Below are 17,330 nucleotides of genomic sequence, written 5' to 3' on the forward strand. Positions count from 1 at the left end.
GCACACTGACGTGCTCATATTTATTGGACTTCAACACGCCCTTGCAGTGCTAAGCCCTGTGGAGCGAAGGTCTGTGAGACTATTTTGCTGTTTGGCTGGAGGGTGGCTGTGGCACGGTACCACTAGTAATCCGTAGCAGCTCTAGCACGTTTGTCCTCCGGCTCTGGGAGCCATGAGAATCCGTGAACACAAAGACCCTGAGAGCTGCTATACTTCTCTGTTTAAGTCAACAGGAGTGATCTGCTGCCTATGATGGCAGATAAACGGAACTTGGGAACTGCCCGCCCAGCAACAAGGCATGCGACCAAAACTGGTTGACTACTTCACCTTCCACCCTGCACCATTTCTTTGCCCTCCTACTCACCATCACCGCGACCTGTAGAAGCCTTGTGCTCACAAGAACAAAGTCAACTTTCACCGACGGATAAGGAGAGTCCCATTGCGCATGCGTATGCTGCGACCTGCATAGAACCAACACATTTATGCACTGAGTCCCTGTGGACTCCTGATTCAAAACCAGACATGAAAGAAGTCAACACGCTTCTTCAGCGGGATGAAAGCAACAAGCAAAATATTATAACAAAAGCAAATAGGGAGGTTCCATTGGATGGAAATGAATGCATTGATACTGAGGGAAAGAAATGTATCGATATGGAAATCCCCAAAGGGAATAGCTCTGCCGGCACAACTGGAAGCCAATTTAACTAAATGCGAAACAGATGAAAGTGATCATATAGACATAAGAGGGGGCTCAACAGCGATGACAAAGTTAGCATCAAGCAGCATGGCACAGAATTTCCCCCAGGAGCTGCCCACACTGGTGCGGCTTGATAGAGCATGTGAGGCTCCGGAAACTGGCAATAGCATTACCATGACAATTATGTTTATGTTTATATAGCGCTTTAATCCAATTCAAATGAATAAGGCGTTACAAGCAAAACTACAATGGCAGACTAAACATAATGAAAGAAAAAGGCACTCGCTGACATTGGAAAAACAGAAAATGGAGAGACTGCCATTGGGTCTGATAGAAATTGAAGATATTATGGGAAATCAAGAAAAATTAGCTTTTGTTTTTGACCTACCTGAGCCGATGAATATGCCAAAAATAAAGGCACTTATGACGTAAACCCCCCCGTTCACGATCAGACAAAGAATCTCCCTGTTTGACGCCGATACAGAATTCACCACTGAAGCAAATAAAAGATGAATTAAATAAGTCATTTCAAGACGAAAGACAACAAGAACAACGGGAAAGACCTCCTAACTCGCGATGCAGATGTAACAACATAAATGATCGACCGCGAGGAGCGCTTCCAACAACCATGATGGAATTAAAAAACATCATGACAATGGCATCAATGCATGCACTACTCCCTTTCCTGAAATTGTATGAAACAATTGCTGATAATATCGGAGACCAGGCCATCCTCCTCGCAATGATTCAAACTAAATTAACTCCCATGGAGGGATTAATCACCAAAATTCAAGCAAGACTGGAATATGAAGCAGAGGCTTCATACAAATGGCAGAATCGGCTCTTTGAAATCCCCAGTAATGATAGAGCAGAAAAAAGCGCAGATCACAACGATGATGCTTGAAATACTAGCAGACAAAGGAAAAAAATATCAAATTCAGACATCGAAACAGATAGATGCAAAGCATCTGCGATGTCTACAGATCTCTCCAAAAGTATTCAACTTGAAGAGAATAAACGATCCTCAAAAGACACAAAACACACATGGAGAAAATTTCAGGGACCCTAGGAAAAACACCGGTGGAAACAACCACCAGATTAACATCAAACATGACGGCAAAATGGAAAAAGACCACCAGCAAGAGTTAGGCCCCCTATTAGATATAGAAAAGCAACAGGAATCCTTCTCAATATTTGACAGGCACAAGATTGAAGCCAATAGCAATTCAAAACTACTAAAAGATAAAGGAAAAAAACATACAACACAAGCAAAGACCAGGAAAAATACAAAAAGAAGCTCACAAGCCTTCTTACGAAATCTCACGATGCCGGGGAACCTAAAAGTTCAACAATAGAGAGGACCAACTCCACAAGTCACAACCAAAGTGGCATCGAAACAACTGGAGAAGAACATGCAAAATCAGGGGAATCCATACTCAGTCGAAGGGCGGGCTGAATATAATCGGATGAGCGACATGTCAGTCTACCTGAATGAATCGCATGAGCCTAAAATATCACCTGTGAAGCAACCGATGATGCACTCCATAAGCAAAGACTATTCGGGAGATGAACGAAAAAAAGAAGACAGCATCCAAGAGGCAAGATCAGTAATTTTAGTATACGAATATGATGAATCAATCAGTGACCCTACGCGTACAATCTCACTCCGAGTACAAATCATATCAGACAAAGAGTCATTCTCCAATAATTATGAATACAGTAATATCTCAGATGAATCGTTGGAGAATACAGTGGAAATGATAACACAAATCATGAAGATTTAACTAACACTGCAAATCATTCTCCAAATGTATCAATTTGCCTTCCGATCTTTGCTGATCCAAGGAAACCGAGCCAAGAGAATGTGATACTAATGGACCGAATAGTAACGAAACCTGATGGCCCGATACTCAATAGAACGAATATTCTGAGACTATTGCAGGCCATCCCTCGACTAAGGCCAATTTTATCAACAGATATAAAACTCGTCGAGTTTAGTCATCCCTACAAAACTGACCAAGTTTTGACCTGATGACCTTGAGTGTACATGGAAAGGTGATGAATAGCGCACAAGCACTAAATAATTTAGGCTTCACTTGCCAGTCTATTTCACTGACCAGAACAAAGAAAATATCATTGAAAAGTCTAATAGTGTGTGTAAATGATGAAATGAAAAAAACTAGGGAGCAAGATCATGAAGATCATGAACAAACAAGCTTTTATTGCCATCCAATTAGACGTCAATATGAATATCTTGAAAGCCCTGAAACAGAAAACCAATCCTACAATGAATAACTACCATCTAAGGGAAACCAAAAGAGAGCACTCTGTACCTGGAATACAAGAGGCTCGAGCCACATGCTACAGAATGAACATATCAATTTACAAACTTACCAAATCATCTGCCTCCAAGAAACATGGCATTACCACCCCCCAATCTGTGAAGATGTGAGGTCTCCATTAACCCTGCGATTATTAAAGCCAAAGGCCGGCCTGACGCTGGTTTGCTAACTTTAATAAACTAGACTACGCAATAGAGATACTACAGTTTACAAACCAAAACTCTTGGATACAAATCACAATTGTAAAACATAAAATCAAGGATGCGAGCAAGAAGGGAGCAATTCATTTAGCAATAGTTAATTTATATTGGAACCCACTAGCCATCTGTCCCATAGCATTTATCATCACAGTGTTTACGGCAATTGACAATATATGTTTGAAATGCACTCAAATGGACATTATTGTCTGTGGAGATTTAAATATCCATCTATTTGCAGCAGATGGCAGACGACTTGACACAAACGCAATAACAGCCAAAGCAAAACTTTGGGAAAAGGAAATGAGCAAAAGACAATTTACACTGATTAATGAGAGAACATTGAATCAAACTAAAGTTAAATATATATGGAAAGGGCACTTGCCCGGAGCAATCCTGGATTACATATTTATTTTGGACGGAATGGCTGGGATAATTCTGAACTTCTCTAACACATCGACTGAAAATAGTGATCACAACAGGTTGTCAATCGAATGGTCGGCGGACCTAATTGCGAAACCAAAAATCAATCTTCCACACCTGGAGCCGACCAAGGGTATGACCCGCTTGAGAATAACGCGGACGCAACTCCCTTTCATTCAAATAAATAATTGTGTTAACTTTCCTTTACCAAATCATACACATGCATACAATACACTTATAGCCACAAAGAAAGGAGAACTAAATAAGAACTTGCGTCAAGCTACACAGGGGAATCTCCCTCAGAATGGTGCCCTTGTACGGAAACTAAAACAACAGAATAATAATTGGATTAAAAATAACAAAATAACTACAGCCCAAAATGATGCGGAAATGATGCTGAAAGCACTGAAGAACCAGAACACCAGGAACCTATGGGCTCTATTAAGTGAACAAAACAAACAGCAATGACCCAAAACGTCTCTGAAAAGGACTGGATCCAGCACTTTGCTTTCCTAAAAAGAAATGCACCAGAAGAACATCAGGACTCACCAAAATGAAAAGATAAAAAAAAGAAATCTGTTGCAGGCCCGCGACCCTGACGGGCTTAGCAATGCTCATCTCAAGAAAAATACAGAACTTTGGGCAAAAATCTGTCTACAATTCTTCAAAGCAAATCGGAGAACCAACACAATACCTTCAACATGGAAGACTGCTAATCTCATCCCAAGTTATAAACAAGGTGACAGACATTTAGCAAAAAAATACCAACCCATAGCATTACTGGATCCGCTGGGCAAAGTTTTTGCGTTGTTGCGTGTACAGAAATTCACAAAATGGGCCAGGGATTCTGGGAGGTTTGATATTCGACAAACTGGATTTGTAAAAAAATGCAGGAACAAACATCAACCTGACGCAATAAATAGACGTAAACCTTGGGAAAAACTCAGGAAATGAAACTGCACAAATGATATTCTACAACCTATAAAGGCACTATACAATAACACCTTAATTAAAGTTAGACTTTCACAAACTGTCCACCGGAATAGCAATCTTAAATGGCTAAGAAACGAGGCTGCCCACTATCAGCCATTCTATTCAATTCATACATTTCCGACCTCAAAGAACACTAAACTACTATTCTAACGAATCCACCGCAGCTGAATCAAACTTAAGTTTTACACATCCTTTACGCAGACCACCTGGTGTTCTTTGATAAAATGAAAGTAGGGATGCAAAGGCGCATCAATCACCTTCCAACATACATTGAAAAAATGTATTTAAAAATAAACATCAAAAAAGACGAAAGTAATGACTCCAACAAACAACGTTAACCATAAGAGTCCACTTCTATTCCTCAAAGAAACCAAACCCTAAATGGTAACAACTATCAAATACCTGGCTGTAATGATAAACCAATCGGAAACAGAAAAACAATGGGTAGATGAAACGAAAGAAAAAGCGCTATCTTTGGCCCGGCAAGGGATGCCGCTTCATGCCAAATATGGAACGTATTCACTAAAATCAGTGATAACATTCTACAAACAGAAAATAACCGCCATTCTAACATACGGCTCAGAATCTTTGTTTAATGCTCATCAAGATATCTGGCCGATGTTAGAAGGTATAATATGGCGAAAAATCTTATCCCTACTTTCTAGCTACGCCATGAGTTAGGCTTACAATCGCTAGAAGCAGTGAAAAATTGGAAAACCCTAATGCTATTCAGGAAAACTCAATTGACAGATACTCACCCATCAATTGACAATCTTCGTACTAAATCTCTAACTAGCAATGCTACAGTGTTGCAAACAAGGAAAGTCGCTTGCCAGAAAATACTAGAAGGGGAGGAAATGAACCTTGAAATGTTTCTAAACAGACCACAGAAGGCCAAAGTGCTCTTACAAAGAAATGACTGGATAAGTACGATTAAACGAAATGCAACGTACAAACGATCAATTACCCATGATATTGATGTTCGGGCCTTTCATCAACTACTGCAGTATCTTCAACAGTTCCCAAACCGTAGAATGAGATATCAGTTTTTAAGATTACGACAATCTATTACCGACCAGGGAAAGATTGACGCTGATTAAACAACTGCCAGAAGATCTCTTCTGTCGCTTCTGCCAAGACATAAATCAGTTGGAGACCCTATATCACGTCATCATGGATTGTCCAGCATTGAAGAACAAAAGACAATTGCTCCAGAATATGTGGCCATGACAATCTATCTCGCTCGATCCGAAAGAGCAATGGTCAAGCATCTTATTAGGAACGCACAGGAAATTAATCTATACAATCATTCAATTCTGGGAACTATCAATGACTACCAGTATTATGGAATAAACATCTCTTGGACCTGAACATTGCAGAACAAATAAACATTGGGAATTTCTTAATTAAGTAGGAATTATATTATTACAATTTTACTTTAATTTTTGGAATGAAATTTAACTATGAGAATAAAAGTTTAATAACAAACTAAATCATTCAATAAAAAAAATGTTTTAAAAAAAAACAATTTCCATTCGTAATTGTCTGCCTCCAATCTGCTGAGCCTGTCCTCTTCCGGGTTGGATTCCCCCGGGAGGTGGACAGTCATGAGGTAGATGTTGTTCTCCACAGCCCATTCCCACATGCCAACTGCTAGGTTGCACAGCGGAGGGGATCTGGTGCCCCACTGTTTGTTGACATAGTACATGCTGGTGGAGTTGTCTGTCTGGACAAGAACTGTCTTGCCCTCGATAAGAGGGAGAAAGGCCTTGAGGGCCAACCATATGGCCTTGAATTCTAGCCAATTGATGTGGACTCCTACTGCTGCCGCATTCAGACTCCATGGACGCTGTGGCTGTCCAGTGTGGCACCCCAGCCCTCTAGGGAAGAGTCCATAGAAACTGTGACCTGAGGGGCCTGCTGTCGGCAGGGATTACCCTGTCGCAGGTTGAAGTCTGCAGACCACCATTGGAGGTCCGAGAGGAGAAAGGCAGCAATGCTCACTGGCTCCTCTTGGGAGCCCTTCTCATGATTCCATGAGGCTGCAAAGTGCAGCTGTAATCTCTGCATCCTGAGTCTTGTGTGGGGCACGGCCAAGAGGACTGCTGCCAGAAGACCCAGCAGGTGTTGGTACCACCAGGCGGAGGTCATGGGCCTGGAGAAGAAGTGAGCTGTTGCTCTCTTGATGGCCGCTATCTTGTCCTCCGAGGGAAAGACTCTCACAGAGATTGTGTCCCAGATGAGGCCCAAAAAGGTCAGGCTCTGCGTGGGCTGCAGCGGAGACTTCTTCAGATTGATAGTGAACCCCAGGTCGTGGAGTGTGTTCATCAGTGCGCAGAAAGTATGCTGAACCATTTCCGGAGAGGTGGCCCGGACGAGCCAGTCGTCCAGGTATGGGTAGACGTGGTGGTCCTGGGCCCTGGGGAGGGCTGCCACTGCATTCACTGAACTGGTAAATAGCCTGGGCGGCGAGTTGAGGCCGAAAGGAAGCTCCTTGTATTTGAAATGGAAGCCCATGATCTTGAAGCGCAGTAAGGAACGATACGGCTGGCAAATCGGGATGTGTAGATAAGCGTCTTTCAGATCCAGGGAACACATCCAGTCTCCCCTGTCCTGTGTTTCTGCAATAAGAGCAGGCATAAGCGCCTTTAATTTTTGCAGAGGGAGATATTGAGGGTGGAAAGGTCCAACACAACTCTCAGGCCAGCCTGGTGGTTCTTATGTATTGTGAAAATCCTGGAATAGAAGCCCAATCCTCACTGGGAGGCTGGGACTTCTTCCACTGCCTGGCTCTTGACAAGCAACCTGATCTCCTCCAGCAGAGTTGTTGCCCCAATCTGTGGGAGAGGAGGGGAGAAGGGAGGCAAGGAAGGAACTGGTAGGCGGTAACCCATGGAGACTACGGAGAGGATCCAGGGGTCTGAAATATTCTGGTACCAAAATTGCATGTGGAAGGCAAGCCTGCCCCCACAGGAGACACGTGGACCTGAAGGGGCGTGTCATACCTTCTTTACCACTGAGGCTGCTGCGGAGGAGGGGGATTGGAAAAATCCTTGTACTCCCTCCCTTTTTGTTGTTTCCTCCGATGCGGGCTCGGAGAACGGTCAGGTTGTCTGGACCTCTGTTCTTGGAAGCCTCTGAACCCGCCAAACGTCCGGCCCTTGTTGGAGCGTTGCTGGGACTAGGTGTAGGCCTTGGGCGTGGCCTTTGCAAGAGTAGATAAAGACTTTCGCGGTTTGCGAGCTGCTGTTCTTTTTAATCTAATTCCTCATCCGTGGTGAGGTGGAAGAGGTCACTACCCTCGAAGGGAAGGTCCAATATGCGTTCCTGGACATCGGGATTAAACTTGGTAGCCCGGAGCCAGGCCGTTCTTCTCATGTCTGTGGCAATGTAGATGGCCCGAGCAGAGGTATGGATGTGGGCCATGATGGACTCCATTATGTCCTGCGCTATGAACCTGGATTCTCCTAGTCCCATCTTGAAGCGCACTTGGCAGTGCCAGAAGTTCTGGAAGGAAGTCTGCAATTTCCCACCAAAGTCTTTGGTTAGCGGCTGCCAGCATGTCATCAGCGTTTGCCTGACGTAGGTGCATGGAGGTATTGAGTACAGCTTTTTCCAATACGCCTCCAAGATCTTCTCCTCCTTGCCTAGCAGCGTCGAGGACAAGGTGGCTGAGGACGACGGAGGCTTGGAATAGAGTGACGCCTCAGCGATCACGGAAGAGTGTGGCTGATGATGCGCTGAAAGCAAGAGAGTGTCTCCTTTCATCTGCCTGAACTTGCTGTCCAGGCGCCGATTGATAGGCTGTCCCGAGTGCGGCTTGAGCCACCCCTTCTTGCCCAGGGAAATTACATTCTTCTGCATCGGGATCCCCATTTTGGTAGGGGGTCTTAGGGTGAGGACTTCAGCCAAGACCCCCTTCTCGGGCTGCTCTACCTCGGGCTGAGGAAGATCTAAATACTCTGCCAAACCTGGAAGGCATTCATGGCAGGTCCTGGCTGAAGAAGGCGTGTTGGGGTCCTCCCCTCATCTGTGTCCACCAGGGTGCTCGGAGGGTCTGGAGCCGATGGAGGAGTGCTGGGCCCCGTGGGCTGCGGTGTGGGGCCCGGACCCGGTGGCTGCTGCAGAGGCTGGTGTGGAACTGCCTGCACTGTGGGAGGCAGGGAAGCTGGAATCAGGGGAGCTGGCTGGGGCAGCGGCGGCTGCCCTGGGGCCTGCAGCACCGGAGCCATAGGAGGAATGACTGTGGGTGCCGGTGGCGTGACCTGGGGGAGCATGTCCATGATGGCATCCCGAAGGATGGCCCCCATATGAGTTTACATCAGCCCTAGGAACCTTTCGAAGAACCTGTCTTCTGAGGCTGTAGAGGTGGCAGGTGATATTGGCGGAGTGGCTAAGGGCAACTGAGGCCGGGGCCCACTCTGCCTTGGGTACAGGGGAACCCTGCCCTGCGCTTCTGATGGAAAAACTGTAGGCCATGCACCTGGTTGACACCAGTCCCACCTTGTGACTCTTTCCTCCACCTGCTTCAAAAGAGGGTCCAGCTTGCCTGGCACGGCAGCCATTTTGTTGAGCTGCGTGCCACGTGCCAAAGGCGTGGTGCCTGGCTTGCTGGAACCAGCCCCGTCCAAGACACGTGATGTTGGAACACAAGGCCTATACCGCACCTCAGGACGTGTCCAGACGGCCTATTGCTGCCGGTAGCTGCCGGTAGTGCTGCGTGAAGGCGCCTCGGACATGATGCCGGTACTAGGTCACTGCCCCTCGGGAGTAACCCCGGTAAAAGAACCTTGCGGTCCCTCAGCACTGAACCCGGAAGGATCCGGAGACCCCTCAGCCGTGAGGCCATTAGCTGGACTAGCCTTGGTACGTGTGCTGGTGCTAGAAACCAACATGTTTCTCCCAGCCGGGCACTTCCTTGGGAAGGAGTTGCCCTTACGGGGTGCGATGGTGAATAGAGGCCTTTCCTTCGGCCTCGAGCGATGTTTGACAAAGTCCTTAAGGTCCTCCGGAGGTGACTTCTGGAAGAGCTCCCTCCACCTAGCTAGCCTGTTCAGTGCCCGTGGAGTCAGTGCCTTGCATGCGGAACAACCTTCCCAGCCGTGGTTGGGGCCAAGGCAGCAGAGGCAAAGGGCCTGGGGGTCGGATGTAGGAAAGAGACTGTCGCAGGATGGACACCTGCTTAAGCCCACTGAAGTCAAAGTGCGCCGGGGAGGAGCATGGCGTCGGAGGACCAAGTACCTAATTGAAAAGAAAAAGACAAAGATAGAAGAACATCCAGGGAAGAGCGCGTGGTATTACATGGCCCAAAGCCAAATCCAGGAGCGCTGGTGAATTCGGTTTGTTCCTGTGGATGCCGAAAAGGGGACTGAGGAGTGCCGCCGGTGGGCGGAGTCAGGCAAGCGCATGCTCCCAGGGCTGCACCCTGCACTCCTCTAAATTTAAGGGGAATTAGATTTTTTCTGGTGAAAAAGGTTCCATCTCGCGAGGGACTCCCATACAGTATGGAGGAAAGGGGACGTGACGCAAGAGTACCTTGCATATCTAATTGTGGGAGGTCCAGTGGTTGCTGCCAGCATTTACTTAATTCCAGGGCACGCATGAGATATAAGAGTGAATGGGATAGAAACTTGGTCATGGTCCTGCAGAAGCAACACCCAAAACAGAGAAGACCAGTTTGTGATGGTGTCTGCATTCGGACTTGAACCCACACCTTGTCTTTGCTCTAGAAGAAGTCTGTAAAGTTTGAATTGCACTGCTCCCATTGACTAGGTGGCTGCCAACATATTTGAACAAATGCAGCCGTGATTGCGTCTGTTGTCCAATCCCAAGTACAACCTTCCAGCCCATCTTGAAAGCAAAGCTCTGCACCAATAACAGACTTCTTTCTACCAGTGCGAGGCCGATTCTGGTGATCACTTCACCTCACTTGATGAGACCAACTGTGTTCTAAGCCTCAAGCATGCTGCATTCATGGAAGCCTTCCTGTAATACTCTGTCCATGGACCAGAAACCAAGGCAAGAAAATCGAAGCAAACCAGAACTGTGGCAGAATGACCTCTGCAGCTGCTTAGAACAAAGACACACAAATAAATGACTACCATAAAAATACAAATACCCAGTCCGCAATAGCAGTGGTTTATTCCAGAGGTAGCATGCTGTCTGTGAGTAAAAAAGTAGCTCCGGTAACAGGGCACAGCCGACTCCATATATACCACCCAGGATGTCACATGCAGAGTCATGGGCACTCATTTTGCTAAGTGCCCTCTGGTGGCTGAAAACAGGTTTCTGAAGCCAGATGGACATTTGTAATGTGAGAAATCTTTGGGAGGAAGAAATCGATTAAAAGTCCATGTACTCTAAGCAACTTTTTCCTACCGAGTACAGGTGCTATAGTCAAACTACACTTCGCCGATACTGGAGCGGTGCCTTCATAAGAGGCAAATGGTATACATCATAACCCAGCTTCTGTGGCGCTAAATTTAACCTGTAACTTGAATATTCTGCTGCACATGCTCCCTAAGACCACTTGTCCTAGGAGACTACCGGAACTGCGCTCCAGCAAACCCCCCACTCCTTGCACCAGTGTTCAGTATCAGTGAGTTTTGGTTAGAAGGAGCCAAATATCACCAAATACAAGGTACCTGAACATTTGACACTCTTTGCCGACAAACCATAGGACCTTTCTGAACGCTGGGTACCCAAATGTTTTGCAATTCTTTCAAGCTGATCCAAACGTAAAAACTATCCTTGTTATTTCAATGGTGCAGCATAGGGAGCATATCTCATTCAGTCAATCAGAATTCTATCCATCTTCCCTGTTTATTCTAAGGGAGACCTTTACTCTGCTTAAGCAAGAACTGGTTTAGACACATGTTGTCTTCAATTAAAAATTGTAACTCTGCTGAGCCATGATTAATCTAAACAGACCATGGCATGCTGTTGACCAGATTGGTTATGAGCCCAAGAATCACTTCCATTAAAATGTATTTGAACTAACTTCCCTTTTACTTGTGGGACGAGGCCAGCATTCTGGCCTTGCCAAGAGAGGGTGGAAGCCATTCTCAGCTAGAGGCTGGGAGACGAGGGGAAAGTCTCCACAGCCAGTCCCAGGACTGGGGGCAAGGACAGTCACACCCCTTGTATCAGCATTTTTCTGGGAAGACCACTGTGAGGATTCAGCGGCAGAGCACCGTAAGGAGAGCAACCACCAGAGCCAGGGAGCACAGCATGCAAAAGACGGTCGAGGCAGGGGTTTATCTGGAGGGGATGTGGCTAGCAGGATGGCGATGGAGTGCAGAGGCCAGCACAGGTGTGAACATTGGAAGAAACTGTTATATTAATGAGAGTCTTGGGTTTTTTGATGGTTATGTCTGGGTTGCAGGCGAGGAACGCGAGTAGGAAAAGAGGAGAGGAGGAGACAGAGAAGAACTCCGCTGGTGAAGCATTTCAATGGGCCTACTGAATAAGCCGGGAAAGTCTGTAAGAAAACAGGTTGACAGAGGCTGGAGCAGGCATAACTCGGATATTGGTAAATGCGGAAATGCCGCCACCGAGGGAGAAGTTGAGCCTGCATGAATATGCTATGCTACATGCGGAACGCTGCCACAGAGGGAGAAGTTGAGCCTGCCTGAACATGCTATGCTAAATGCGGAATGTCACCATCGAGGGAGTAGATAAACCTGCATGGTCCATCTAGGGTAAGTGCAAAGGGAGTCTCAGGCATAAACAGAAGTGGGCCTTTCCTTCTTAAGGGGACACCCAGCCAGATAACTGAAAGAGGGAAGGAAAGGTGAGAATGTGATTGTTGTGAAGCAACAATGACCAGGACTGGGAACGGACCACGGCACGCAGAAGTTAACTGTGTGCTGTAATAAATTTAGAAAAAACGTTAATCTGTACTTGGTCTCAGAGAACTTCTTCTCGCAAACCCTAGTGGGTGACAACCACTTGGTACTTAAATCATACCTCTTTTGCGAAAGACTTTTTTCTCTGATTTTTCTAGAGAATCAACACGAGAATCCACTATGCTGTGGAGGGAAGAGCGCTCAAGCAGAGTGCCTCTCAGCACCAAAAGAGAAACCACAACCCAATCACTGTGCAGTACATCCCCGGTTCCATGCAAGAGTCAGTTTCTGTAACAGAAAAGGGCAAAGGGAACCACAACTCCTATGCGCGGCAACGGGAACAGATGTGTAGTGCAGCCGGTTAGAGAAACCTCAACCCAATCACTGTGCAGTACATCCCCAGTTCCATGCAAGAGTCAGTTTCTGGAGCAGAAAAGGGCAAAGGGAACCACAACTCCTATTTGCGGCAACGGGAACAGATCTGTAGTGCAGCCGGTTATTGCAGAAGTCAGCCCCAGCCACTACCGGCTCCGCTAGACCACCAGGGACTTGTCTGGGGAAACAAACCCCCCTTACATATTTGGGACGTACCTGTGGAGAAACCTGGCTGGACACCACGAACAAAGACAAAGACAATAGATTTCCTGAAACATGGATGTTTGTCAGTGGGCCTGTGCAATGAAAGTGGGCCACGTTTAGCCCACTATCTCTGAACTAACAGGAAACATCACTGCCTGGGTGGGAAAGACATAGCCAGATCTGTTAGGGAAAGGGCACCAATTCCAACAGATGAGGGATCTAAGGAAAGAGCAGGAAGTTTAGATTATGCAGGTGCGCTGAGAGGAGGTCGAAGATCAACCGACCAGGAGGAGGAAGGAAGGAGCAGTAGAGTGTGGATGCGTTTTCGGGCGAGGATGAGGTATTAACTAGTGTGACAAGGCCTGTCAAGGGGGGAGGGAGCTCCATCCCCAACACCATTTCGGGTACCTGAGAGAGTACGGGATGCCATCCCATCCTCTCCTTACCTAAAGCGGTGGAGGGAGAGGTGCTGGTGTCTAACCCAGAGAAGACAGCAGAACAAGAACCACAGCAGGACACTCCCATTGAGCTGGTAGGACCGGCGCCGCAATGAGGGATGAAAGAGGCTGGGCCGCACAAGTAGGCCGGGCACAGAAGCGGTCTGCACGACCCAGGCCGGCAAGGCAGCTGGAGGGACACGAATTGCACAGCCATCTCAATGTTGAAGGAGGAGGCGGAGTCAGCAGATGAAGGGAGGCCACAGGAGAGACCAAGCCAGCACAGCATTCAGAAGCAGAACGCAGCTCCAGTAGACTGTTTCTGCTGGAGCCCCACCAACACCCACAGAAGCACCAGGGATATTATTTAATAGACAAAGGCTTCCAGGAAGGGTATACAAAACCCACTAGCCCACCAGGGAAACATTTATTAAAAAAAGACCTGATTGATAAGGAACAGCAACTCCCTATGGACCTCTGCAGGAACCAAGTTAGAAACATGGTTACACTGCATGGAGAAAGGGGCAGGCTTACAAGCCCTTTTTGAGCCCTTCCAACCCTGTCCCACGACACACCCCCTGGATCCAGTAATGTTATTGGTCAGAGTAAATTAACCAATTATGGGACGAGGAGGGGTGGGGTTTTTAAAAAAGTAATCTGGGAATTGTTTGGTGTGGGTTAGTTGGGTGAGGACAGGAGGTGGACGAGGATGTCCGAGACCACATGAGGAGAATGCAGAAAACGTGTGGAGGTTTGTGGGGAGAGGGGTAGAGGGGTCTGTGTAGTGTTTGTGTATGAGAATAAGAAGTGAGTGTGGTAGTGGTGCTGTAGAGAGGAGGTGGTAGTTGCAAGTGGAGGTAGTGAAAGTCAAGAAGTAGTAGTGGTAGGGGGAGGTAGCTGTAGGGTAAAAAGTTGTAATAGTAGTGGCTGTAAAGAGTGATACTAGAGAGACAGAAGAGGTAGTAGAAAAGTAATAGTAGTAGTGAGGTGGAGAATGAGTCGAGGTAAGAGCGGAGAGGTAGTAATGGCAAGATGATAGAGAAGGAGGGAGGAGAAGATAACATCTGAGTGGTAAAATGGGTAGTTGGAGGTAATAGTAGTGAGATAAGGAATATGAAGAGAGTTAACATCAAATAATGGAGGTAGAAACAGTGGAGGGACAGTAGAGTCGTGGGGAGAAGAGCATCTTGGGACCCAGTATAGTAGTGTGTTAGGTGAGACTGTGCATTAGTGGCGAGTCAGTGGAAATGGGCGGAAGGAGGCACCATCCCTAACTTCCCAAGAAAAATAAGCAAGGCTAGGTGAGGAAAAGTTAGAAGGCACAAAGGGAGTTAGGCAGTCATCGACTCACAGAAACCATCAACAGCATAAGGAAAAAACAGATCGATAGGTGGTACGGAGCAGTAGAACACACCCTATTGGGGACATGTGCATTAGGGAGGCTAGAAAGTCCACAGGTGTTGAGCGAGAGAGGGGAATGGCTCTAGAGACAACATTTCCTTAGACCCCAGTTGATCAGTAAAACACAGATTTCACCAGCCAATCTAATTGTTGACCAAATAAACACCCTGGGAACGACAAAAGGTCTTAAGAGTGGTTATTTGTGGTGGACCCCGTCATGAGAGTGAGAGAAAAGTGGTGCGCAGTTTGAGTGTGCATGTTTGTGTGCAAATGTGGCGGGTATAATTAGGTTAAGGACTGATTGTGAAGCAAATGTTGCTGAGTGGAAGGAGGGTGGTTAAATACTTGGAAGAAGGGTGGCTGAATAATGATTTGGAGGGAGGACTAGTGGTTTGGAGGGTGGAGTAGAGGTTTGGAGGGAGGAGGCATAAATGCTCGGAGTGAGGAGAGGTGGTCTAGAGGGAGGAGTGGTGGTTTGGAGGGAGGAGTAGTGGTTTGAAAGTAGTAGTACTGGTTTGAGGGAGAAGAAGTGTGGATCAGAGAGGAGTAGTGTGAGTGAGGGAGTAGTAGCATGGAGTCTGGAGTAGTATGTAACATCAAAGGGAGGAGGCAAGGAGTGAGACTATTGACCGTACGGAAGATTGGAATTAATTGAAAGAGTAAGAAAGGGAGAGAACAAGAGTGGATGTGTTAGGTGAAGTGTAAGCCAAGAAGGGTATTTGTATAGCACAATCCCTATCCCTGTAGAAGACTAATAACTAGATCCAGAAGGCACAGTTAGGAATTCCCTGAGGGAGCCTACTCAGACTAACTTTAGGGCACCATCGTGAGTGAAAGTCACCCTATAGACAGTAGCGATCATTCATCTCTAACACTAACATGGGATTGGGGATGCCTGGATTAGGTTGGAGGTTCAATTTCTGACGAGAGAGAGAGGGACGGCTATAGGATCCACAAAGATGGCAATAAAAACCCTTGAGCCATGGAGGGATTCCTGTGCCACATTTATCTACCAGTACAGCAATGAAGTATATTTAGTACAGTTCTGGTGTGGACACTTTTTATTGAAAAGATTAGTTTGTTACCACCTATTCTTGTCCACACCTCTTACCCATCGGATTGCCCTTGACAGCTCGCCAATGCTACCTATAGGTGAACCAAGGGAAGCTGAGGGAACCTCTGTCTGCAGATATTAGTGGCAAACTTGGACTCTACACAATGGCTCCAGGAAAAGCCCCAGAAATATATCCCTCGTTGTCCTTGGGAGCTAGTGCTCTTTTCAGGGATGAAACCAGCAGTGTTCAGGGGTAACATTCTGAAATCAAACAGTGAAAGTGAGGAAAAAACAGTGTCACGTTCCTATTGGGGTATGCATATGAAAGAAACTGAGGCAAAAGTCAGCACGACTCCATACAAATAACTTGGACTGTCCTCCAGCTACAAAAAGAGGTGCAAGTCTCGAGTTCATCAGTGTCCTCGGGCAGATGTTAAACTGATTTCAGGTGTGTTCTGGACCTGGAGCTATTTCAAAAGATGATATCTACATTAGAGGAAGGCGTTCATTAGAATCTTGCCAGAGGCTGCAAGTTCCTCACCACCACTATCTCACACCAAATGCAAAATAGGGGTGCATGGCTTAGAAGCGGTTAGTGGAATTTAACAGGCATGATGGGTTGAAATAGACAATAATCCGCAAAACCATCTTTAGATAGCAAAGCTGCACATATGGTTTTGAAATTGTCTCTCCAATGCTAGGAACAAGTGGTTGCAACATAAAAGTGCTACATACATGCCAATGTGAATATTTACCATATCCTTTTTTTTTTTTTAAAAGACACGCAAACTCAGTTAAACAGGTTTTTCCCACCTCATTACGCCAATCTAGAATTAGTCCTTTTAAAATACTTGAAATAGGTCTTTTTTTTAATCAGTGTTAAATGTAAGTTAAAAAATACTTGCCTTTTTCCAACAATACTCAGCCCGAGACCCCTGCCTATTTTCTTCTGTAGATCAACGTGGAATATCTCCAAGTTCTCTTCATCTTTGTACTGGGTTTCATCTCTGTAGACCACCAGCTGCACCTTCTGAGGGGTTTGCCTCAATGCTGTGATGGCATCTTCGTGCGAGGCACACCTTAAGTCAACACCATTAACCTGACGACATAAATTAAGTTTGCTCACTGCTACAATATTATGGTGCAACTTCAAAACGACTAGGAAAGTTGCTAGCAAGTGACATTAAAGATCATTCACAAAGCCAATACTTTTAGCTGACATGCAGGCATTGTTTATACTTCAGCATCATGACCTCAAGTACAAAGGGCATTGACCAGCTCTTGTCATATTCCCTAATGAGTACAATCATTTGTCGGGTACTGCAATCACATGCTCTTCTATTCACATCATTTGGTATGT

At 46.2% G+C, this 17,330-nt stretch overlaps 1 protein-coding gene across 6 annotated transcripts in view; it reads right to left on the reverse strand.

Moving 5' to 3' along the window:
• The window catches only part of PATJ (PATJ crumbs cell polarity complex component), a 3,332,662-nt gene that overhangs the window by 794,983 nt on the left and 2,520,349 nt on the right, over positions 1 to 17,330 (reverse strand). For all 6 annotated transcript variants that reach the window (XM_069642041.1, XM_069642043.1, XM_069642045.1 and 3 more), the window contains one exon: positions 16,876 to 17,069. In XM_069642041.1, coding sequence (XP_069498142.1) covers positions 16,876 to 17,069 — 194 coding nt within the window. The remainder of the gene's footprint in view (positions 1 to 16,875; positions 17,070 to 17,330) is intronic.

Source organism: Ambystoma mexicanum, chromosome 1q (assembly GCF_040938575.1).
Source record: "Ambystoma mexicanum isolate Mex_15411 chromosome 1q, UKY_AmexF1_1, whole genome shotgun sequence".
NCBI classification, from domain to species: Eukaryota; Metazoa; Chordata; class Amphibia; order Caudata; family Ambystomatidae; genus Ambystoma; species Ambystoma mexicanum.